The sequence below is a fragment of the Archocentrus centrarchus genome, unplaced genomic scaffold (assembly GCF_007364275.1).
Source record: "Archocentrus centrarchus isolate MPI-CPG fArcCen1 unplaced genomic scaffold, fArcCen1 scaffold_42_ctg1, whole genome shotgun sequence".
NCBI lineage: Eukaryota > Metazoa > Chordata > Actinopteri > Cichliformes > Cichlidae > Archocentrus > Archocentrus centrarchus.
Window position 1 is genome coordinate 2,528,844 of NW_022060268.1, and position 23,895 is coordinate 2,552,738.

Below are 23,895 nucleotides of genomic sequence, written 5' to 3' on the forward strand. Positions count from 1 at the left end.
TTAACTTCAATAGTTACTTCCTCCAAACCAGCAACATGTTTATTAGATCCCATTCCTACTAGACTGTTCAAAGAAGTCTTTCCAATTATTGATGCTTCAATCTTAAAAATGATCAATCAGTCTTTATTAGTTGGCTATGTACCACAGACCTTCAAGGTGGCTGTTATTAAACCACTACTTAAAAAGCCATCACTGACCCAGCTGTCTTAGCTAATTATAGGCCAATCTCCAACCTTCCTTTTCTCTCAAAGACTCTTGAAAGAGTAGTTGTAAAACAGCTAACTGATCATCTGCAGAGGAACGGTTTATTTGAAGAGTTTCAGTCAGGTTTCAGAATTCATCACAGTACAGAAACAGCATTAGTGAAGGTTACCAATGATCTTCTTACAGCCTCTGACAGTGGACTCATCTCTGTACTTGTCCTGTTGGACCTCAGTGCAGCTTTTGATACTGTTGACCATAACATTTTATTACAGAGATTAGAGCTTGCTATAGGTATTAAAGGTACTGCACTGCAGTGGTTTGAATCATATTTATCTCATAGACTCCAATTTGTTCATGTAAATGGGGAGTCTTCTTCACACACTAAGGTTAATTATGGAGTTCCACAGGGTTCTGTGCTAGGACCAATTTTATTTACATTATACATGCTTCCCTTAGGCAGTATTATTAGAAAGCACTGCATCAATTTTCATTGTTATGCAGATGATACTCAGCTTTATCTATCAATGAAGCCAGATGACACACATCAATTAGTTAAACTGCAGGAATGTCTTAAAGACATTAAGGCCTGGATGACCTCTAATTTCCTGCTTCTAAATTCAGATAAAACTGAAATTCTTGTTCTCGGCCCCACAAATCTTAGAAACATGGTGTCTAACCAGATACTTACTCTGGATGGCATTACTTTGGCCTCCAGTAACACTGTGAGAAATCTTGGAGTCATTTTTGACCAGGATATGTCCTTCAATGCACATATTAAACAAATATGTAGGACCGCTTTTTTGCATTTGCGCAATATTTCTAAAATTAGAAACATCCTTTCTCAGAGTGATGCTGAAAAACTAATTCATGCATTTATTACTTCTAGGGTGGACTATTGTAATTCATTATTATCAGGCTGTCCTAAAAGCTCCATGAAAAGCCTTCAGCTGATCCAAAATGCTGCAGCTAGAGTACTGACAGGGACTAGAAAGAGAGAGCAGATTTCTCCCATATTGGCTTCTCTTCATTGGCTCCCTGTTAAATCTAGAATAGAATTTAAAATTCTTCTCCTCACATACGAGGTCTTGAATAATCAGACCCCATCTTATCTCAAAGACCTCATAGTACCATATCACCCCAACAGAGCACTTCGCTCTCAGACTGCTGGCTTACTTGTGGTTCCTAGGATACTTAAGAGTAGAATGGGAGGCAGAGCCTTCAGCTTTCAGGCGCCTCTTCTGTGGAACCAGCTTCCAGCTTGGATTCAGGAGACAGACACCCTCTCTATTTTTAAGATTAGGCTTAAAACTTTCCTTTATGATCAAGCTTATAGTTAGGGCTGGATCAGGTGACCCTGAACCCTCCCTTAGTTATGCTGCTATAGGCCTAGTCTGCTGGGGAGTTCACATAATGCACTGTTTCTCATTCACCTTATTTACTTTGTTTATACTCCACTCTGCATTTAATCATTAATTGATAGTAGCCCCTTAACTGGCAAGGGCCCGGTGACGGGCCGTTTGTAGTCCCTTTTATATGGCAGGCTAGACCCTCCCATTTTTATTGACACGTCATTCGGCCAATCATGTAACTGGCTGCACCAAATCCCCTGACAAAGCTACGTGACGCCCTCTGAGTATTATTGGCTCTGGGAAACCCATTTCTTAACATTATTGGCCGAATGAGGTGTCAGTCAAAATGGGCGGGTCTAGCCTGCCATATAAATGCACTTCATTCGGCCCGCGGACCAGACGCAGCCGATTAATAGGCTATGAAATGGGTTGTTCAGAGCCAATAATAACCAGAGGGTGTTATGTAGTTGTTTCAGGTGATTTTATTTGCTGCCAGTTAAGGGGTTAATCTCTGGCTCTCTTCCACAGCATGTCTTTCTCTCCCCTCAGCCCAACCGGTCGCGGCAGATGACTGCCCCTCCCTGAGCCTGGTTCTGCTAGAGGTTTCTTCCTGTTAAAAGGGAGTTTTTCCTTTCCACTGTCGCCAAGTGCTTGCTCATAGGGGGTCGTTTTGACTGTTGGGTTTTCTCTGTATTATTGTAGGGTCTTTACCCACAATACAAAGCGCCTTGAGGCGACAGTTTGTTGTGATTTGGCGCTATATAAATAAAATTGAATGAATGAATGGAATAGTGTTCTTGGTTCGAGACCAGCTAGCTTGAAGGGCCGGAGTTGAACCCATTTTTCAGTCGAGCACAGAGTGCATTCGCGGTGGAAAAACCGCTGAATGGTTCAAATGCTGACACCGGCACCAGAACCCCGTCAGTGGAAAAGTGGCTAGAGAGATTAACTAAAACACAAAAGAGGCAGGACACATATGGACTCAGGAAATAAGACATGAACAGTATACATCAGTGGTCCCCAACCTTTTTTGAGCCGCGGACCGGTTTAGTGTTAGAAAATATTTCCACGGACCGGCTTTTAAGGTGTGGCGAATAAATACGTCAAAATAAATGATACGACCATAACCAAGTGTGATATTTTCTACGTATAATAATAAAAAACGGGAATCCACTTTGTATTCGTATGCAACTCTATCAGCAGCGTTCTCGTAACATCCCGCCTCAACATGAATAACAGGCTCTCTGCCCACAGCGCTCCCTGGTCAGCTGTTAGAGCCATGGTAAAACATGCCTTCAAAATAAGATACACCGCAAAAACAAATACAGTAGAAATCACCTCAGTCGGATTCAAATGGCCCAGTTTGGGGTCTATTATCGAATTTCGCTGCAATGGCTTCTGCTTCATCTATGAATTTGCTTCTGCAAATTTTATAATCTGAAATTTTACTCGTAAGTGCAAGTTTGTAGCTTACACTTGCCACGATTGTCCCCGGTGAAATGAACTGATATAAACACTAAAACAATTTCCAGGCGTTGTTAGTGTGTGTGTAGTTGTGCATGAACGAGCCGATGCATGGAAGTGGGCGGACAGGAGCTGAGGAGGGTTTTAGCGCTAAACTCATCCAGTTTATGCGATCACATTTAACTGGAAATTTATTACAATGGGACCAGATTTTTCATCCGAGGTAGGTGAATATCCGACGGATTTATGTGATGATTTTATTGGAATTAATGTTAGGAAAAATCAGGACCTGCAGATGCCATCCAACTAGAGCGAAAACCCGATTTATGCGACTTCGACTTAGGTGATTTTTACTGTATAAAGCGCATGAAAAATACAACTCACCATAACACTGAATCAGTGTAAGCCCCCTGAGCTTGTTTCTCTGATACTCATTTTTGCTGGCTTCTGGTTTGACTGGGTTCGGCCGATTTCACATGGAGCGTGGCTGCAGAGCCGCGGTGTCAAGCGCTGGAGAGTCAGTTTGATGGCTGGGTCTACCTCACTGCTATCCCCGGTGTTGATAAATAAAAATGGTAAATGGACTAGTTCTTACATAGCGCTTTTCTACTCTTGTTGAGCACTCAAAAATTTAAAGAAGCGTTATGTAGGTCAACCAACCGATTTCGTTAGACAGGCCTGAAGCTTCTGGGTTTAATTTTAGCGGTGACGTATGTGAGCAGAAACGTCTTGACACGTCAAGAGGAAGTCATGGAGGGAAGTAACGGAGCGAATCCGCCCATTTTTCAAAATAAAATATAGTTTAGGCGCAGATAATAAGTAAAACGGAAATAATTTAAGTTATTTATTCTTTATGTGCGGCCCGGTACCAAATGTCCCACGGCCCGGTACCGGTCCACGGCCCGGGGGTTGGGGACCTCTGGTATACATGGATGGAACTAAACAAGAACCCAAACCCTCAGAATATAAATATGAAGAACCAAACTAGGAAATACAACAGAAAGTCATTAAAGACCCTGAGACCATGAAAACAGCTGTTTAGGGCCTTTTCAGCATGCATGCAGTAGTTGGAAAACATATGACATTAACATAGAGTCATGGCTGAACATGTTGGCACCCCTAAACCCCCGAATATTTTCCATAAAATGAAGTATTTCTCTCAGAAAATTATTGCAATCACACATCTTTTGTTATGCACATGTTTATTTCCTTTGTGTTTATTGGAACAACACAAAAAACAGGAAAAAAGCCAAAATCGATAAAATTTCAAGCTAAACTCCAAAAGTAGGCCAGATAAAATTACTAGCACCCTCAGTTTAATATTTGGTTGCACACCCTTTGGGAAAAAAAGCTGGAATTCTGGACCACACTTCTTTTGCATACTACTCCAGGTCTCTCATATTTGAAGGGTGCCTTCTCCCAACAGCAATTTTAAGATCTCTCCACAGGTGTTCAATGGGATTTGAATCTGGACTCATTGCTGGCCACTTCAGAACACTCAAGCACCTTGTTTCCATCCATTTCTTTGTGCTTTTTGAAGTATGTTTGGGGTCATTGTCCTGCTGGAAGACCCATGACCTTGGACGCAAACCCAGCTTTCTGACACTGGGCCCTATATTGTGTCCCAAAATCCTTTGGTAATCTTCTGATTTCATGCTGCCTTGAACACAGTCAAGGAATCCAGTGCCAGAGGCAGGAAAACAACCCCAAAACATCTTTGAACCTCCACAATATTTGACTGTAGGTACTGAGTTCTTTTCTTTGTTGGCTTCATTCTGTTTTAGATAAATAGTAGAACTGGCACTTCCTGTTCCTGGTTCGGAGCTTTGTTAGCTTTGTTTTTTGGTGGTCTGGGAGCAGGCACGACTCTGTGGGGATGGGGTTTTGGGGGGATGACAGGAGGAGAGAAGCTGCAGAGAGGCGTGTAAGACTGCAGCTCTGCTTCCTGGTCTCAACCCTGGGTAGTCAGGTTTTAGGGTTAATAAATTTGGCCATATTTCTAGAAATGAGAGCTGCTCCATCCAAAGTCGGATGGATGCCGTCTCTCCTAACAAGACCAGGTTTTCCCCAGAAACTTTGCCAATTATCTATGAAGCCCACGTTGCTTTTTGGACACCACTCAGACAGCCAGCGATTCAAGGAGAACATGCGGCTAAACATGTCGCTCCTGGTCTGATTGGGGAGGGGCCCAGAGAAAACTACAGAGTCCGACATCGTTTTTGCAACGTTACACACCGAGTTAATATTAATTTTAGTGACCTCCGATTGGTGTAACCGGGTGTCATTACTGCCGACGTGAATAACGATCTTACCAAATCTACGATTAGCCTTAGCCAGCAGTTTCAAATGTCCATGAATGTCGCCTGCTCTGGCCCCTGGAAGACATTTGACTATGGTCGCTGGTGTCTCTAGCTTCACGCTTCTCAAAACAGAGTCGCCAGTAACCAGAGTTTGTTCCTCGGCGGGTGTGTCGCCGAGTGGAGAAAAACGGTTAGAGATGTGAACAGGTTGGTGGTGTACCCGGGGCTTCTGCTTAGGACTACGCTTCCTCCTCACCGTCACCCAGCCAGCCTGTTTTCCATGCTGCTCGGGATCTGCTGGGGGCGAGCTAACAGCGGCTAAGCTACCATGGTCCGCACCCGCTACAGGGGCCTGACAAGATACAGGATTTTCCAGGGTGCGGAGCTGAGTCTCCAATTCAGAAAGCCTGGCCTCCAGAGCTGTTACTCACCACAGGTGAGTTTAAACTAGCATCAAATGCTTGAAACAAAGTTTTTACCCACAAATTTGTAAAGGTGCCAGCACTTCTGTCTGGCCCATTTTTGAAATTTAGCATGAAATTTTAGTGATTTTGCTCCCACCCCCCTCTTTTTTTGTGTTTTTTTTCCAATAAACACAAAGGAAATGAACACATGCATAACAAAACGTGTTATTGCAATAATTTTCTGTGAGAAATACTTCATTTTCTGCAATATTTTCAGGGATTCCAGCATTTTCTGCCATGACTGTAGTTGAAAAAAAACATGGTTTGATGAATTTGGTCAGTGTGCAGGCTTGTTGGGTGCCATCTGTCTCAGGAACTCGTGCATAGTAACCCACCAAACAGTATAAACTTCTGCCTTCAATGTACAGATATAATCAAGTGTGGGATGGTTTCAGGCTCATATTTTCCTTTATTACAGTGAATAATAATTGATTCTCTGAGCTGTCTGTGTGCTCACAGTCTCCCAGTGTGCCTCAGATATGGTGGTGCGAGAGGGTGTGGAGGTTGTTCTGCTGCCCTGTGAGTTTCCCACTTTTGAAGTGAAACAATCCACAGCTGTGTGGAGCCGCTATGACCTCAATCCATCCACAGTTCACCTGCGTCGACAGGAAGGCGATGACCTCCAGAACCAAAACGAACAGTACAGAAGCCGAACATCTATGAATGCTGACGCTCTGGAAACTGGAGAGCTCGCTCTCACTCTGATGAGAGTTCAGCTGTCTGACAGCGGCAGCTACACCTGCACCATCCGCAGGTTTGGAGTGGAAGTCAGACAGGCAACAGTGCAGCTGCAGGTTCAGCGGGACAAAGGTGGAGGTCAGTTCAGAAACATTGTGCGATGTCAGAGTTTTCACAGCGTTATGTTAACATCATGTAACGGTCATGTTTTTGTGTTATAAGTTCCCACCAGTGTCACCGTTATTCTGGTTCTCCTGGCTCTGGCTGTAGCTGTCATCGTGGGTGTTGGAGTTTACTACAGACACTACTTTAAAAAAGGTACGATGTTTATATGATGTGGTCACATTATACAGTGCCTTGCGAAAGTATTCGGCCCCCTTGGACTTTTCAACCTTTTGCCACATTTCAGGCTTCAAACATAAAGATATAAAATTTTAGAATCAACAACAAGTGGGACACAATCGTGAAGTTGAATGAAATTTATTGGATGTGTCAAACTTTCATTCCAGAAATTCAGTGAGGATCTCTGAATGATCCAATGTTGTCCCAAATGACTGATGATGATAAATAGAATCCACCTGTGTGTAATCAAGTCTCTGTATAAATGCACCTGCTCTGTGATAGTCTCAGGGTTCTGTTCAAAGCGCAGAGAGCATCACGAAGACCAAGGAACACACCAGGCAGGTCCGAGATACTGTTGTGGAGAAGTTCAAAGCCGGATTTGGATACAAAAAGATTTCCCAAGCTTTAAACATCTCAAGGAGCACTGTGCAAGCAATCATATTGAAATGGAAGGAGTATCAGACCACTGCAAATCTACCAAGACCCGGCCGTCCCTCTAAACTTTCATCTCAAACAAGGAGAAGACTGATCAGGGATGCAGCCAAGAGGCCCGTGATCACTCTGGATGAACTGCAGAGATCTACAGCTGAAGTGGGAGAGTCTGTCCATAGGACAACAATCAGTCGTACACTGCACAAATCTGGCCTTTATGGAAGAGTGGCAAGAAGAAAGCCATTTCTCAAAGATATCCATAAAAAGTCTCATTTAAAGTTTGCCACAAGCCACCTGGGAGACACACCAAACATGTGGAAGAAGGTGCTCTGGTCAGATCAAACCAAAATCGAACTGTTTGGCCACAATGCAAAACGATATGTTTGGTGTAAAAGCAACACAGCTCATCACCCTGAACACACTGTCCCCACTGTCAAACATGGTGGTGGCAGCATCATGGTTTGGGCCTGCTTTTCGTCAGCAGGGACAGGGAAGATGGTCAAAATTGATGGGAAGATGGATGGGGCCAAATACAGGACCATTCTGGAAGAAAACCTGTTGGAGTCTGCAAGAGACCTGAGACTGGGACGGAGATTTATCTTCCAACAAGACAATGATCCAAAACATAAAGCCAAATCGACAATGGAATGGTTCACAAATAAACGTATCCAGGTGTTCGAACGGCCAAGTCAAAGTCCAGACCTGAAGCCAATCGAGAATCTGTGGAAAGAGCTGAAGACTGCTGTTCACAAACGCTCTCCATCCAACCTCACTGAGCTCGAGCTGTTTTGCAAGGAAGAATGGGCAAGAATTTCAGTCTCTCGATGTGCAAATCTGATAGAGACATACCCCAAGAGACTTGCAGCTGTAATTGCAGCAAAAGGTGGTGCTGCAACGCAAGGGGGCCGAATAATATTGCAAGCCCCACTTTTCAGTTTTTTATTTGTTAAAAAATTTGACACATCCAATAAATTCCATTCCACTTCACGATTGTGTCTCACTTGTTGTTGATTCTTCACAAAAAATTTAAATTTTATATCTTTATGTTTGAAGCCTGAAATGTGGCAAAAGGTTGAAAAGTTCAAGGGGGCCGAATACTTTTGCAAGGCACTGTAAATAATGTTGATGGTATTAATCAAAGTCTCTAGAAAAAGGATTTTGTTCCATCTTTGACTTTAACAGTGGATTCACAGTTTCAGTCTCTGCTTGTTTGGAGACTGCTTACTGTATTAGTTTGATTAAATCCCCAATCAAGCTCCAGACATGATGAATTGAAGGCTATGGTCAAAGAGTCCAGAAAATTACCTCACAATCAATTTTCATTGATCTCAGAAGTAAATGCTATGAGGTGAAGATGTGAAGGAGAATTTATAAGGTCTTACAAAGAAAGTGCCGTGCTTAGAAAATTAAACTTATGTTAGACTAATTAATGTGTGGTGCTGAATTTACAAAGTTACAAAACTAACCCAGAGTACTTCACCTCATGTTCTTTGCAGGGAAAAGAAAAACTAGGACTTCATTAATCAGCTTTAATTAGCTGTTCATGAAATTCACTCACACTTTTCTTCAGCTTTATTCTTTTATTCAGGCTTTCTGTGACAGGAGTCACATTTATTCATGAGAACCATAAAGGCCACAATGCACACATAAACTAATGCAGGCTGAATTATGGCTGAACCTTAGATTTATTTTACTGTTACTTTACGCTCACAATGTTTATTAAAATCCTTTGATATCCACTTAAATGATTTGTGTCACTTGACAGGAATGTTGATGGGATGTTTTAATTATCTCCCTTCATTTCATAATGCGAGGTTCAGTGTTTCCCATCCTAAAGGTGATAGCTGCACGTTTGTTTATTTGTGAAACACCTGAAACTTTTAATAACAGAACATGGTGATGTCTTCATTGTACGTATTACAGTAATCCCTCGCTACTTTGCGGTTCACTTTTCGCGGACTCGCTGTTTCGCGGGTTTTCAGTCAGTATTAGTGTAAAATATTTATTGCGGTATTTTCGCTGTTTCGTGGGTTTTTGCGGTACTCGTTCTTCACATGCGTAGTACGTGTTGTACAATAATGTATATATTTGGTGTATAAGTGTGTGGGGAAGATTTATAAAAACTTAAAATAGTGTATAACTACTAAAATAATGTATAAGTATTAAAATAAATATAACGTCCCTACTTCGCGGATTTTCACTTATCGCGGGCAGTCCTGGAACGTAACACCCGCGATAAGTGAGGGATTACTGTAGGGCCAAACCTTCAAGGATAAGATATACTGAGACTGGGAAATTAGTCTGGCAGATTCCAATGTATTTATTTAATTGTCTATTATTTGCTTCAGCCACTACTTAATAATTAATTTCCTGGAGTTTACTTTTAAACATTTGTCCTTTTATTCATTGAGTAAAAAATAAACCCCAACAATATACAGCTATAATAACAAAACAAAACAGTACAAGACATACCCAAGGTGCTTCTGTGAACTGCATGTTTCCCTAACTTCTAATCACTGTAATGATTACAGCGATTAGAGCAAGATGACAAGTACGCACTTTGTGTCCTTTTATCTGTGATATGAACTGATACAAAGCAGCAAGTTCAGCCTTAGAGCCCAACCTAATTCACAGCCGTGAAAATTGCTTCGCTTTTCTCCTGTAATACACATGTAATATGGTAGAGAACTTGATGTTGAGACGGCAGAGTCACGCCCTTCTGCTGCTTTCATCATGCGTTCTTGGTTCGAGACCAGCTAGTTTGCGGGGCCGGAGTTGAACCCGTTTTTCGGCCGAGCACCGAGTGTTTCGGCGGTGGAAAACCCGCCTAACGGTTCAAATTACGGCACGGGCTCCGGAACCCTGTTGGTGGGAAAGAGGCCTGTGTGGAGTTTGCATGTTTTCCCCGTGTCTGTGTGGGTTTTCTCCGGGTACTCCAGTTTCCTGCCACAGTCCAAAGACATGCACTTACTGGGGTTAGGTTAATTGGAAACTCTAAATTGCCCATAGGTATGAATGAGAGCATGTTGTCTGTCTCTCTGTGTTGGCCCTGCGACACGCTGGCGACCTGTACAGATGTACCCTGCCTCCCCCCCCCCCCCCCCCGCAACCCTGAACAGGATGAGTGGAAGTGAATGGATGGATGGAAGATTTGATTTGATTTTCCCAATTTAGTAGGTGGTAGTGTCTCATTGTTGCCCCTGTAGGGTACCTGTTGGTAATTTCATGAACACCAGAGTAGCTGAAACTGGTTAACACCCCCCTCTGATACTTACTGATCACATCAGTAAGCGCCTTGAAGCTACTGTTTGTTGTGATTTGGCACTATATAAATAAAGTAGAATTGAATTGAATTAATAACCAGGAAGTTTAACTGACTTGATGCTGAACTCTGATTTAAATTTGTTATTTAAATTTTTTCTGGATGGTGTATATGGAGCCGCAGACACTAACACAGCTGGATGTCAAAGGTCAGTGCCTTGAAATACTGCCTGTACAGCTGATGTTTGTTGTCCTCTCAGTCCCCCAGGTGGATGTCGATTCAGGAGTGAAGTCCTTTCGGCTTCCATTTATAACCACAGCTCACCTGTCTGAAGATGCTACAGTGGAGTGGACTGACAGCTCTAAGAGGAAGGTCCACATGTATCAAAACGGCTCTGACCAGCACTGGTTTTACAAAGATCGAACAAAGATGACGAGAAACCCGCAGATAGCTGTGAACCTCAGTTTGACCCTGGAATACCCCACAGACAGAGACACAAACACCTACACCTGCACCATCTACAACAGGGAGGGAAACATCATGGTGAAGAAACAAGTGAAGCTCTTTGTCAGAGGTCAGTGCTGTAGATACAGGTCAGAGTTGTACAGTGAATCACAATTTGAAGTACTTGGTGACCAGGACCTAACACCGATAATCTGTCCCAGTGATCACTAAGGTGGACAGGACCTGATGGATGATGTCAGGGTGTGTTATTTGTTTGTGAAGGAAGACACCTGAAACACTTTAATTAAACAATCATGACATTTAATCTATTAAAGAATCAGAAGAAATCACACATGTACATGTGGACAAATCTTGTTGAGGGAAATAGGCTTTCCCAGCCACCTGTCTTCCCAAGAAGAGCACTGCTCTAAGCTAAACATAACAATTTTATACCACAAACACTATCAAAAACAAATGGAGATAGCCGTGGTTTAGACTTGGCCTTCTCTGATTGGTTCATCCAGTGGTTGGTTGCGGCATCATGGCACAAGCTTCTCCAATCAGCAATAAAAGCTCCACAAAAGACACGCCTTTTTTTGTATTGGTCTTAAGTAATATCCTAATTTTTTGAGATACTGAATTTGGGGTTTTCATTAGTTGTCAGTTATAATCATCAAAATGAAAAGAAACAAATATTTGAAATATATCAGTCTGTGTGTAATGAATGAATATAATATACAAGTTTCACTTTTTGAATGGAATTACTGAAATAAATCAACTTTTTCATTTTAATTTTATAACCAGCACCTGTATGTTCCTAATCATGACTTGGCAGTTTTATTCTCCTTAGCAACAGAGTGTGATGACCTACACACACTCTTCCCTCCTCAGACACAGATGTTCATGCTTTGGTAAAACCTTTGAGGATAAGATAAACATATTACTCTCCGAGACTGAGAAGGTCATAAATAAGATAAACATGTCGCCCAAAGGCCGTGAAGTTGATCTGGCATTATCTATCTATCAGTTGCTCTCTTTCTAATCTATTATTTAATGGTTTATTCTTTGGTTGATCCACTGTTTATTAATTAATTTACTGGAGTTTACTTTTAAACATTTGTCATTTTATTCATTGAGTAAAAAATAATCCCCAACAACTGCCTCCTTTTTCACACCGTTCAGGTGTGAAACCAATTTAATATCCCTATGGTTAATTAACCTATTGATCACAAACTAAAAATAATAATGGCATGATTATAATATGAATTTAAGCACCATAAGTAATTTCAACACAGACATACTCCAAACTGTAAGCCATTCTTGTTATCTACAGTATGTTTATCTTACCAGGGTCAGCACATCACTGGTTTTCTTCTGTTGCAGTAAAGAATGGCAAGGCATATAAAAGCATTTAATAGCATAATTATTATAAGCACTCACATTTTCCAAAATCACCCTCCTTTTCTATAAATCAAAACTAAACAAAATGCCAAGCAAGTGGACTAAAGCACAGGACACAAAACCATGATCATTCTGCAAACATAACTCAGAATATATCTGTTTAAAGCACATCACATAAGATGATTGTTCATTATCATACTTTCATCAATTACTATTTATTTGCTAAATAATTTATCCTGTCATTACAGGATTAGACCCTTTTTTTAATGTTTCCTAGGAATTAGTCGTCTATTCTTACAATAACTGTAATAAAGACTAAAAGAGGAAAAATTAGAATTTGTCCATCTGATTTCCCAAAACATTTTCCCATCATTAAAGATACAGGATTTATTTATTTATTTGAGCTCTCTACTAATTTTGACAATGCTCTGGAGAATTGAACTGCTGTGGTTAAAGATTGTTTAGACTGAGTAAACCACACAAGTAACATCTGTTATTTTATTCTGCTGTTAATGATGTTCAGTTCTATCAGTAAATTTTCCAATCAGTCTCTGTAAGGTTAATCAACATTCCTGATTTAATATTATAATTAACTCAATCTAAGTTTTGTTTAATTTTGACCCAAAAGGCATACAGTGGCACAACTCTGCTGCTATATCTTAAGTATGTTAAGAACCCCACCAGGAACTCTTAGGCATAAAGGGACCCTTTTGGGCTGATTTTTTTATTGGCATAACAACCTGGACTAATTCAGGCACCATCCCGTTCTCCTGGAAAACTGAGGACACAGTCTGTGTCTCCCAAACATCGGCCCTTCCAGCCTCCTGTTTTCTTAAACCAGGTTCAGTTATATCCATCCTGTCAGACTGGCATGTTCCCACACAAATAGGACAAACCTCCAGACATGTTCTTCCTGGTAAAAAACACATTCTTCTTCTTCAGGGAGCGGTTACTGGTATCCATGTAAAATAGTCCAGTTGTTTAAAGTTCTGATTTTTCCCTACTGTCTTTAATTTAAAACAATTGAGTCTTGAACCGCAGGCTTTGGGATCAATATTTACATTTCTGTAGACTGTGGTCTTATCAGGTCTAACTATTCAACATCATTTTATTAATTATATGTATTAATTTTATCTACTAAATATAACACCCTGACTCAAAAATTGTCAACTTATAATCTGCACACTACAATTTGCCCAGACATCTATTTTGACAGTATAAGTGTATGTTTGAAAGGTCTATTATTCAGTGTCTTCATATTACAGATCCCAGTCTAAATTTTTTGTACAAAAAATTTTGTACTGAGCCCATTTTTATGCACCTGAAAAGTTAGTTACAACAGTTGTCTATAAACAATGCATCAATGAGAAACATAGTTATGTTTATGAGTGTAAGCAGGTCTTCATTGCATGTGTGTTTCTATGTATATAACTCACAGATATTCATCTCAAGCATTTGCATCTAAAAAATCAATTACAGTTACGTCATTTAACCCTGTATTTACAGGGCTTTCAAATTATGCTGGTGGCAGGTGCATTTCCCACCTACTCCACCGCTCTGCGGTGTCTAATTTTTAATTTTCCTAAAAAAAATTTTTTGCGCCGTCCGCCGTCTCCATTTCCAGTGCCATGTGGACGCATGTTGCAATATTTACGTTCTTTCAATCTGAGCCATTTGATTGGTTCACGACTGCAATGTGACTATTCATATCGTCTGCTGCCGTCATGGCTTCGGTCTCAGTCATAAGGCGCCTGCTACTTTGGCATGCCCCCCTGCTACTCCAAAACAATTTGAAAGCCATGCATTTCTTTAGGCTCGCCAGCAGGCCTGTGAGCTTTAAAAGTGCCGGCATTCGTGGGCTTCCTGCAACAGCACAAGTGAAATTACTGTACTAACCCTATGCTGGTTGTGGAGGGCTCAGCTTTCAGAAACCATTAGGATTTTTCCAAGGAGACAAATTGTTGTGTAATTACGATAATGCAAAGTGCACCTGCCCAATCGTCTCAGCAGCAATAAGATGAGAGTTAAAGGCGGTTTAAGGCATGTCACCCACGACAGCTGGCTATTAAAGGGTTAAGTTTGATTTTTGGACACTAACTAACTCTAACCCTTAACCCATCAATTAAATCAAATCATCAAAATGTGGTTGAAGTGCAGACTTTCAGCTTTATATCAAGGGGTTTAATCAAAATATCAAAGTCATATTTGAATCAAAGTCATGTTTAAATAGTTCCCCATTTTCAGAAGCTCAAAAGTAATTGGAAACTAACATAAACATAAGTTTTAATACTTGAGTAAAAATGCTTTGGACTCAATGTCTGAAGTCATGAACCAGAATTTTAGTTTTTACTATTAAACTCGAGCTGTTACTTGAGGACTTTGGTTTTGGCTTCCTCTTGTAAAAATGCCACATTTTTAGGACTCTGGATCTGCACAGACCCTAACAACAGTTAGTTTAGCAAAATTCATATTGATCTGTGTGTGACTAGAAAATTCAAAGACAGTATTAGGCAGGCGAGCTGGCAGTGTACTGATATCACTGTCTAGTAACTAATATTAGTAGAAAATAATTCACTTTAACCAAAGCTCAGTGCTGCTGCTGCTGTGTGCAGCTCATGTTGGTCTTTGCTGTCCCTTCAGTGCCCCAGGTGGAGGTGGATTCAGAGGTGGAGTCTGTCCAGCTCTCCTGCAAAACCAAAGTTCCTCTGCCTAAAGATGCTAAAGTGGAGTGGACCTGCATTCACATCCGGACCACAGAAGTCCACGTGTATCAGAACGGCTCTGACCAGCCTGAAGAACAGGATGAGTTTTACAGAGGCCGAACAGAGATGAATAAAGACCCGCTGAACTCTGGAGACCTCAGTCTGACCCTGAGACTCCCCACAGACAGAGACAACTACACCTACACCTGCACCGTCTACAGCAGGGAGGGAGACATCCTGATGAAGAGACAAGTGAGGCTTCGGGTCAAAGGTCAGAAGCCAAATAACTTGGATTCATAAACTTCTTTATTGATCTCACCTTTATATCATGGGCAGCCATTTATATCAAGCCTTCATTTACAATCATTGACAAAACAATACCAACATTAAAAGAGAAACTGTAAACAGAAAATGTATGAACATGATTAATTAGACAATTAATTAATTAGCTGAATGAGGTGTTCCGGGCATGTCCTACTGAGAGGAGTGCCTGGGACAGACCCAGGACACACGGGAGAGATCATATCTCTCGGCTGGCCTGGGAACACCTTGGAGTCCCCCCTGGTGAGCTGAGGAGGTGGCTGGGAGAGGGAGGTCTGGGCTTCTCTGCTTAGGCTGCTGCCCCTGCACCCTGGATAAGAGGAGGAAAGTAGATGGATGGATAATTAGACAAGATCCAGAGCAGAGCAGGAATAAATCATTTACAACAAGAACAGACAGAAGCTCAATAGTTTGCTGTGACTACTTTAGGAGTTACAACATTTTTAGGATGCATTTTTAAAGTGGCCATGAAACACTACATGCATTAACTATAATTTACAACATGCATGCTTAAAAATCTTTTGCACTCGTAGGTCTGTCCATGATAATGGTTTTAAGAAATTAGTGTTTTTTAGAGCAAGGGGCCATATTATCACTGTTACTGTCTGTGTGGTGTTAATGGATGGTGCTCCCAGTAATGCAATACTAGCAGTTAGCTTAGTCCTGAGGAGAAAACAAGAACATTTCAGATGACCATCAAAAAAAAAAAAAAAGCAAAGTGTCAAATCTTTCAAAACATTTTCATTGACCTTTAGTATCTTCTTACAGCTTTCTACTTGGAATCATTTAATAAAGTTGCTGCTGATGTCTCATGTTGTGTTTGTTGTCCTCTCAGTGTGTCAGGTGGAGGTAGAGGAGGGGAAGGGGGTGGAGTTTGTCCAGCTACCCTTCAAAACCACAGGTGACCTGTCCAACGCACAGGTGGAGTGGTGGCGCTATGAACCTGAACCACCAATGACGGTCCACAAATATCAGAATGGCCCAGACCAGACTGACGAACAGAACCAGTTTTACAGAGACAGAACGAAGATGAACGAAGACCTGCTGAAAAGTGGAGACCTCAGTCTGACCCTGAAGTGCCCCACAGACAGGGACACAGGAAAATACATCTGCAGAGTCGAGGCCAAGGGGATGAAGAGAAAGAAGACAGTGCTGCTCAGAGTGATAAGTCAGTATGAATACAGAACATCAGACTTACAGTTGTGTTCAAAATAATAGCAGTGCACTCAAAAAATATGAATAAAGCTCAGAATCCTTATAATAGTTTTTTTTTTACAGGCATTGGGAACACTGCACATCATATTCTAAATCAAACATGTAGAAAAATGTATAATTTTTCCAATTACTTTACAGGAAATTAAGAAAAATCAATGTTGGGCTGTTCAAAAAAATAGCAGTGTCTGCATTTTTCTTTATAAACTGAAATATTTACTGTATTAACTGAAAAATCTTTAGGAATTAGCATTCCTGTGAATCACTAAACTAATATTTAGTTGTATAACCACTGTTTCTGAGAACTGCTTCACATCTGTGTTGCATGGAGTCGACCAACTTCTGGCACGTGTGAACAGGTATTCCAGCCCAGGATGATTTGACAACTTTCACAATTCCTCTGCATTTCTTGGTTTTGCGTCAGAAACAGCATTTTTGATGTCACCCCACAAGTTTTCTATTGGATTAAGGTCCGGGGATTGGGCTGACCACTCCATAACTTTAATTTTGTTGGTCTGGAACCAAGATGCTGCTGCTTACTGGTGTGTTTGGGGTCGTTGTCTTGTTGAAACACCCGTTTTAAGGGCATTTTCTGTTCAGCATAAGGCAGCATGACCTCTTCAAGTATTTTGATATATGATAATTGATCCATGATGCCTGGTATGCGATAAATAGGCCCGACACCATAGTAAGAGAAACATTCAAATATCATGATTCTTGCACCACCAGGCTTCACTGTGTACTGTGGCTTGACTTCAGTGCTTGGGGGTCGTCTGACAAACTGTCTGGGGCCCTTGTACCCAAAAAAGAACAATCTTACTTTCATCAGTCCACAAAATGTTTCTACATTTCTCTGCAGCTGAGTCAATGTGTTCTTTGGCAAACTGTAACCTCTTCAGCACATGCCTTTTTTTTCCCACAGTGGGACTTTATGGGGGTTTCCTGGCTACAGATTAGCCTCACACAGGCGTCTTCTAATTGTCACAGTACTCACAGGTAACATCAGACTGTCTCTGAGCACCCTGGAGCTGATCATTGGCTCCGTCTTTCCCATCCTGGTTATTCTTCCATCCATTTGAATGGTAGTCTTCTATTTTTGTCCATTTCTCTCTGGCTTAGCTTTCCATTTTAGAGCATTGGAGATCACTTTAGCCAAGCAGCCTATTGTTTTCTGCACTTCTTTATATGTTTTCTCCTCTCCAATCAACATTTTAAAGAATGCTGTTCTTTTGAACAATGTCTGGAACGGCCCATTGTTCTCAGGTTTTCAGTGAGAAATGCATATACAACATGTGTTCATCCTTAAATAAGGACCACCTGATTGACACCTGTTTTTTCACAGAATGAATGACCTCACTGAATGGACTCTACACTGCTATTATTTTGAACACACTCCTTTCAATTGATTATTCAGTTACACAGACTCAGGAGAATGCATCTCATGAATGTTGGGTCTGTTGGTTTTCTATGACTCTACTACACCTACTGGTAAATTATTTGCCATGTAGTAAAATGATTTCTACCAAAAAGATTGATTGATCTGGTTATTCATGTTGGACTGCTATTATTTTGAACACAACTGTATATCTAGTTTTACAGGTTTTTTTCTAGATTTACTGCTCATGTTGTTTGTTGTCCTCTCAGACTGTGTGATGGAGCTGGTGGAGGGGGCGGGGTCTGTTCAGCTGCCCTTCACTACTATAGGTGACCTGCCTTTAGATGCTGAAGTGCAGTGGAAACGCATTAAGCCCAAACCATCAATTATGGTCCACCTGTATCAGAGCAGCTCTGACCAGCTTGAAGAACAGCACCAGGATTACAGAGACCGAACAGAGATGAATGAAGACCTGCTGAAAACTGGAGACCTCAGTCTGACCCTGAAACTGCCCACACAGAGAGACAGTGGAGAATACATCTGTACTGTCTGCAGCAAAGAAAGAAGCATCTCAAGAGAAACAACAGTGCTACTCAAGGTCAAAGGTCGGTATGCAATATAAGTTTGTCTCTTGTTGGTCTTGTGTGTCTCTGATTGTCTTGTCTCCTCTGCAGGGAGAGTTCACGTCCAGGATCAAACAGGAACATCAGGAACTCCTCTGATGGCTCATCAATCAGTTTGATCTGTTTGGTTTAGGATCCACGTTTGGATCATGAACAGGAATGAGCCTCCACTTTCAACCGCCATCATTATGTGAACACATCACGACCCTTATTCTTTATTTCTCTGAGCAAAACATTAAGAACAAACTCTTGATTGAGATGGAAGAAGCCAGAGTTAAAGATGAGCGACAACTGAGAGACGATGGCTTCAGCAGAACAGACTGAGTTACTGGATTCTGAAACCTTGCAACATGACTCTGACTATTCATCTCTTATTGAACTCTGCCCTGATGGATATTCTTTCATCAGTCAACCTCGGACGTCGGGCCAAGGAGGAGCTATTGCTGCAGTTTTTCCTTGTCGCTCAACGCAGAGTGGACGCTTTTCTTCATTTGAGCTACAGCTGATTAAAATTGGAAATAAGAATCCTCTGTACTGCGCTGTGGTGTACCGTCCTCCCGGTGCGAGTGGCTTGTTTTTATCCTGTACTATAAAACTATCCAGACTGGTGATAGCTGGGGATTTTAATATTCATATCGATGATGAAGCTGATCTCTTTGCCAAGAGTTTTGTCAGTTTTATCATGGAATCATTTCATTTTACCCAGCATGCATCTGGCCCCATGCATGACAAGGGTCATACTCTGGACCTTGTTTTTACCTTGGGTTTAAATGTTGACTCTGTTTATTCAAATGATATTCTTATTTCTGACCATCATTGTGTCTTTTTTAACTTGTTTTATCATGTGACTCTATCACCTGTTAGACATGTGGTTAGCTCTCGCATTGTCAGCCCCTCATCAGCAGTCATTTTCTCCAATAGATTTAACCTATTTTTATCTCCTTTGGACGATGTTGATCACTTAACAAATCTCTTTAATGACTATTGCCTTTCAATTTTAGATGAAATTTGCCCTGTAATATCTAGATTAGCTCCTGTTTCTAACTTCGCCCTGGATAAATGACAGCATCCGCTCCTTAAAGCACTCCTGTTGCAAAGCTGAGCATCTATGGAGAAAATCTCACTTACATCGTCTATACCTGAAGGATCTTTTAGCTCACTTTAATAATTCTGTTAAAGATGAAAGGGCTTCCTACTTTTCTAAGCTGGTTATGAGAAGTAGAGGAAATCCAAAGGTGTTATTTGACACATTACTGATATCGTTACTCCTGCTCTACCCTCTGTGCCAATTTTTTCAAGTGAAGATTGTAATAATTTTCTATCCTTTCTGATAGACAAGCTCAGTAATTTAAGATCCAATATTTCCCACCCAGGTTTTTCAATAGCCATTTCTCCTCCAGCCCGGTCTGTTACTCTAGAAAGTTTTTCTCCTGTTTCCTTACCTGAGCTGATAAAGTTGGTTGAATCATTGAAAGTATCTTCATGTTCTCTGGACATCCTACCTGCATCACTGTTCAAAAATGTCTTTCCTCACATCAGTCCATGCATCCTTTCCATAATTAATACTTCACTAGCTTCTGGCCATGTTGCAGCTTATCTTAAGACTGCTGTTATTCATCCTCTTTTAAAGAAATCTAATCTTGACACTACTATCTTTAATAATTACAGACCAATTTCTAAACTGCCTTTTTTAGCTAAGATTTTAGAGAAGGTTGAAGCTAACCAGCTTTCAGCCTTCTTAGAAAAACATAATATTTTTGATAAATTTCAGTCCGGCTTTCAAAGAGCCCACTCCACGGAAACAGCTCTCCTTAGAGTTTCCAATGACATTTTGTTGAGTAGTGATACAGGAGAATATTCTGTATTATTGCTGTTGGATCTCACCTCTGCCTTTGATACTGTGGACCATAGGTTGAAACACTGGGTGGGTGTATCAGGAACTGCTTTGAAGTGGTTCGCCTCCTGTTTATCTGAATGATCCTTTCATGTGGCTACTTCTGATTTCAGGTCCTCTTGCGCTTATCTCTCTCATGGTGTCCCCCAGGGCTCTGTTTTGGGGCCTTTATTGTTTCTCTTATACCTACTCCAGTTAAAGCACATCCTGAGTACCTTTGAGGGAATATCATATCACTGTTACGCTGATGACATTCAACTTTAAGCATGAACGTGTTTCTAGTCTACCGGTGCTAACTTTGTTCTTAGACTCTATTAAAACATGGCTGGCAGACAATTTTCTCCAACTAATCGAGGATAAAACAAATACTTATTTGCACCAATATATATATCTGTGCCCAATATAATGGAAGCCCCAGGTCCCCTCCTAAAATTTGCTAAGTCCTCCATTAGGAACCTTGGGGTCACATTTGATTCTGCCTTCACTTTGGACACTCATGTCAAATCTTTGGTTCACTCTTGTTTGTACCACCTAAGGAACATTGCCAAATTGAGTCCCATTGTGTCACGCTCAGAACTTGAGATTGTCGTTCATGCATTCATATCCTCCCGTCTGGATTATTCTAATGCATTGTTTAACTGTCTTAGCAAAAGCTACTTAGAACGTTTACAGGTTGTTTAAAATGCAGCAACAAGGCTTCTTATGAAATCCTCTAAGAGTTACCCTGTTACTGATCAAGCTTCATTGGCTCCATGTGAAATTCAGAATCCAATTTAAAATTTTAGTTCTTACTTTTAGAGCACTCCATGGACAAGCACCTTCTTACATCAGTGAACTCCTGCATCCATATACTCCCATCAGGTCATTGAGATCATGTGATCAGGGTCTCCTGGCTATTCATCCTTTGAGACTGAAAACGAAAGCAGACAGAGCTTTTGCCTCTGTGGGCCCCGTCTGTGGAATTCTCTCTCTGTCTCCCTGAGAGCGGCGGATTCGGAGACATCTTTTAAAGGACAGTTAAAAACTCATCTTTTTAATATTGCATTTGCTTAAAGTTTTCTTTGTACTTTGTTTTACTGTTGTGGAGCACTTCGTGGCAGCTGCCTCGAGAGGTGCTATATAAATAAAGTTACTTACTTACTTACTTACATGAGTGACAGTTTGTACAGAAATACTCAGGTTTTCAGATCTTGAATTCTTCACTTCTGGAGACATGGATGGAGGGGGGGGGGGGGGGTGACACACAGGTGACAGTGTAAGAAATGGGAGCTTGAGAGCTCTACAGTTACCTTAAAAACCTGGCAACATGACCCTGGGAATTTCACCCTGGGAATCTCACCTAGGGAATCTCTAGTGTTAAATTGTACCAGTTACCAAAAATACATTCAGGTTCATTAAAGCTTCAGACACAATTCTAATAATGAAAGAAATTGTTTACTAACAATCATGAAACAACAAACCAATCACAGATGTTTTAAATTAACTCAGAGGTGCAGATCACCAGCGGGATGCCTGAAGAAAAGGGCTGAAAGAATCACCACCTCACACATGCATCTCATCCCCTACACCTACATCTACACACACACACATACACAAACATCAAACTGCACTCACACCACAACAATATGTAAATGGCCACCACACACAGAAGCAGATCCCACCACCGGGGACACCCAGTCCCCTCCACCTTGAGCCTGCAGCTCGTGATTAAAACAAAATATGAAATTGCTACTATGTACCAAACACAATACTTCAATACACTGTTTGGTTAACACTGCTGCAGAAAACACAGAGATCTGCAGCTAGCAAAAGCCTCCTTACTGTGGGGTAACACACACAAAATAATAAACATAAGAATTTCAAAAACAACTCACTCAAACCAAATACACAGAACACGGTAAACCCAAATAATCTCTGAATTAAAACATAATCAACTGTGTCGGATTGTTTACCACACACAGTTTCTAAAAATCAATTGGATGTAATACAAACCTATTAACCATGCAGACACGCTGTTAAAACAAACAGGGTACAAATCTTGCCTGATTATGTTAGGGACTAACACTGGACACTGGACACCTCCCACCTGCCACCTCCCCCGTACCTCTACCCCCCGCTGCTTCTGGTGGTACGTAAACAACCATATTCGTCTCAGGCGAACGAAAATGCGCATCCCCGTATGCTGACGAAAGCTGCCGTTTATTAGCGGCACCCGTGTCAGTATACGGGGACGAATATGCCTCTTTTCGTGCAGTGTTTGGGCTTGTTTTTTTCTAAACTCTTGCAAATCTCGTGAGTCGCGGGTTGCGGTTTTTTGGGCTTATTTTTGAACGTGGAGTTGCTTATTTGGGCTTGACTTTCTTTCCGAGTGAAACTCCTTGATTATCTCTTGGCGCCCTATAATAAAGCAAAAGACGAGTGGTAGGTAATTTGTCCCTTTGTGGTGTCTGATCTACTGTGACTTAAATTGCTGTGTTAAACTGCATCTATGTATAGGTTTTCTCCTTTAGGATTATGGCCTTGAGTTCAGGGCTGCTTTGATCAGTAAATGGTATGAGAGAGTGTAACCTCTTGTTGCTTTCTCTCCAAAAAAGAGAATGACCTCACATACATGCAGGAAACAAGCTATACCTGGTTTTTCAGAAAATACTTTATGTAGTGTCTGTACCAGGCCCGGTTCTAGCCCACTGTAGTTGGGTGGGCAGACTGAAAATGTAGGTGGGCAAGTATATATATAAAATATGACACAAAATATTAGGCTATATTTGTTTGTTTTTTGGGAGTTGAATACAGCCCTAGTAGGCACAAAGATATACATATACCCTCTCCATTTATCTGGGTTTGGGACATCACAAAAAGTACACAGATTTGTGACCTTCTGTGGCTGGAATATACTTTTTTTTTTTTTTTTAATTATTTTTGTTTTGTTTTTTTATTATACACCAGTACAACAGAAAGAGAACAGCAACTGCAAAAAATGCAAAATGTGAAAAACTACAGAATCATTCTTCTGTTTGTTTTTGGGCAACTTTGTGACAAATTCATTTGGGAAGCAGAAACATGTGTCCTGAGCCACAGAGTATTCCAGCCAAGGTCTAGTGCGGTACCACGCCGGGTTGAATGAGCGGAGTATTGGCGAAGGCACGATAGTTAGCTAGTACTGGCTGTGTGGGCCAGGGTTATAATAGTTTTGGATTTTTACATTATCGTTTAGTTTTAGTTAGTTTTTATTTTTGTTTCTCTAATTCAGTTAGTTTTAATTAGTTTTCAGAGCGGTTTTGCTTGTTTTTTATTAGTTTTATTTTAGGTTTAATGCTTAGTTTTAGTTTAGTTTTGTTAGTTTCAGTATTAGTTTTAGTATTTTCATACTTTGTCAGGTGCAAGATTCAATGCACAAAAGTGACTATTGTGTAATAAAAACTCAAGAT

The 23,895-nt window shown here is 41.0% G+C and overlaps 1 protein-coding gene across 1 annotated transcript; it reads left to right on the forward strand.

The window, feature by feature from the left end:
• The first annotated feature begins 10,897 nt into the window (after positions 1-10,897).
• On the forward strand, positions 10,898-18,790 carry LOC115777047 (uncharacterized). Its single transcript, XM_030724862.1, has 5 exons — positions 10,898-11,069; positions 14,981-15,313; positions 16,199-16,531; positions 18,220-18,555; positions 18,625-18,790. Exons 1-5 carry the CDS (start codon positions 10,925-10,927, stop codon positions 18,690-18,692), a joined length of 1,215 nt encoding a protein of 404 aa, XP_030580722.1. The 5' UTR covers positions 10,898-10,924; the 3' UTR covers positions 18,693-18,790.
• The last annotated feature ends 5,105 nt before the right edge of the window (positions 18,791-23,895 follow it).

What these genes read in the sequence shown, in the direction of transcription:
- LOC115777047 (XM_030724862.1), top strand. Translation starts at nt 10,925, where the DNA reads ATGACGAGAAACCCGCAGATAGCTGTGAACCTCAGTTTGACCCTGGAA. An exon ending in AGTGAAGCTCTTTGTCAGAG is followed by an intron (nt 11,070 to 14,980) that starts GTCAGTGCTGTA and finishes CTGTCCCTTCAG; the next exon opens with TGCCCCAGGTGGAGGTGGAT. An exon ending in AGTGAGGCTTCGGGTCAAAG is followed by an intron (nt 15,314 to 16,198) that starts GTCAGAAGCCAA and finishes TTGTCCTCTCAG; the next exon opens with TGTGTCAGGTGGAGGTAGAG.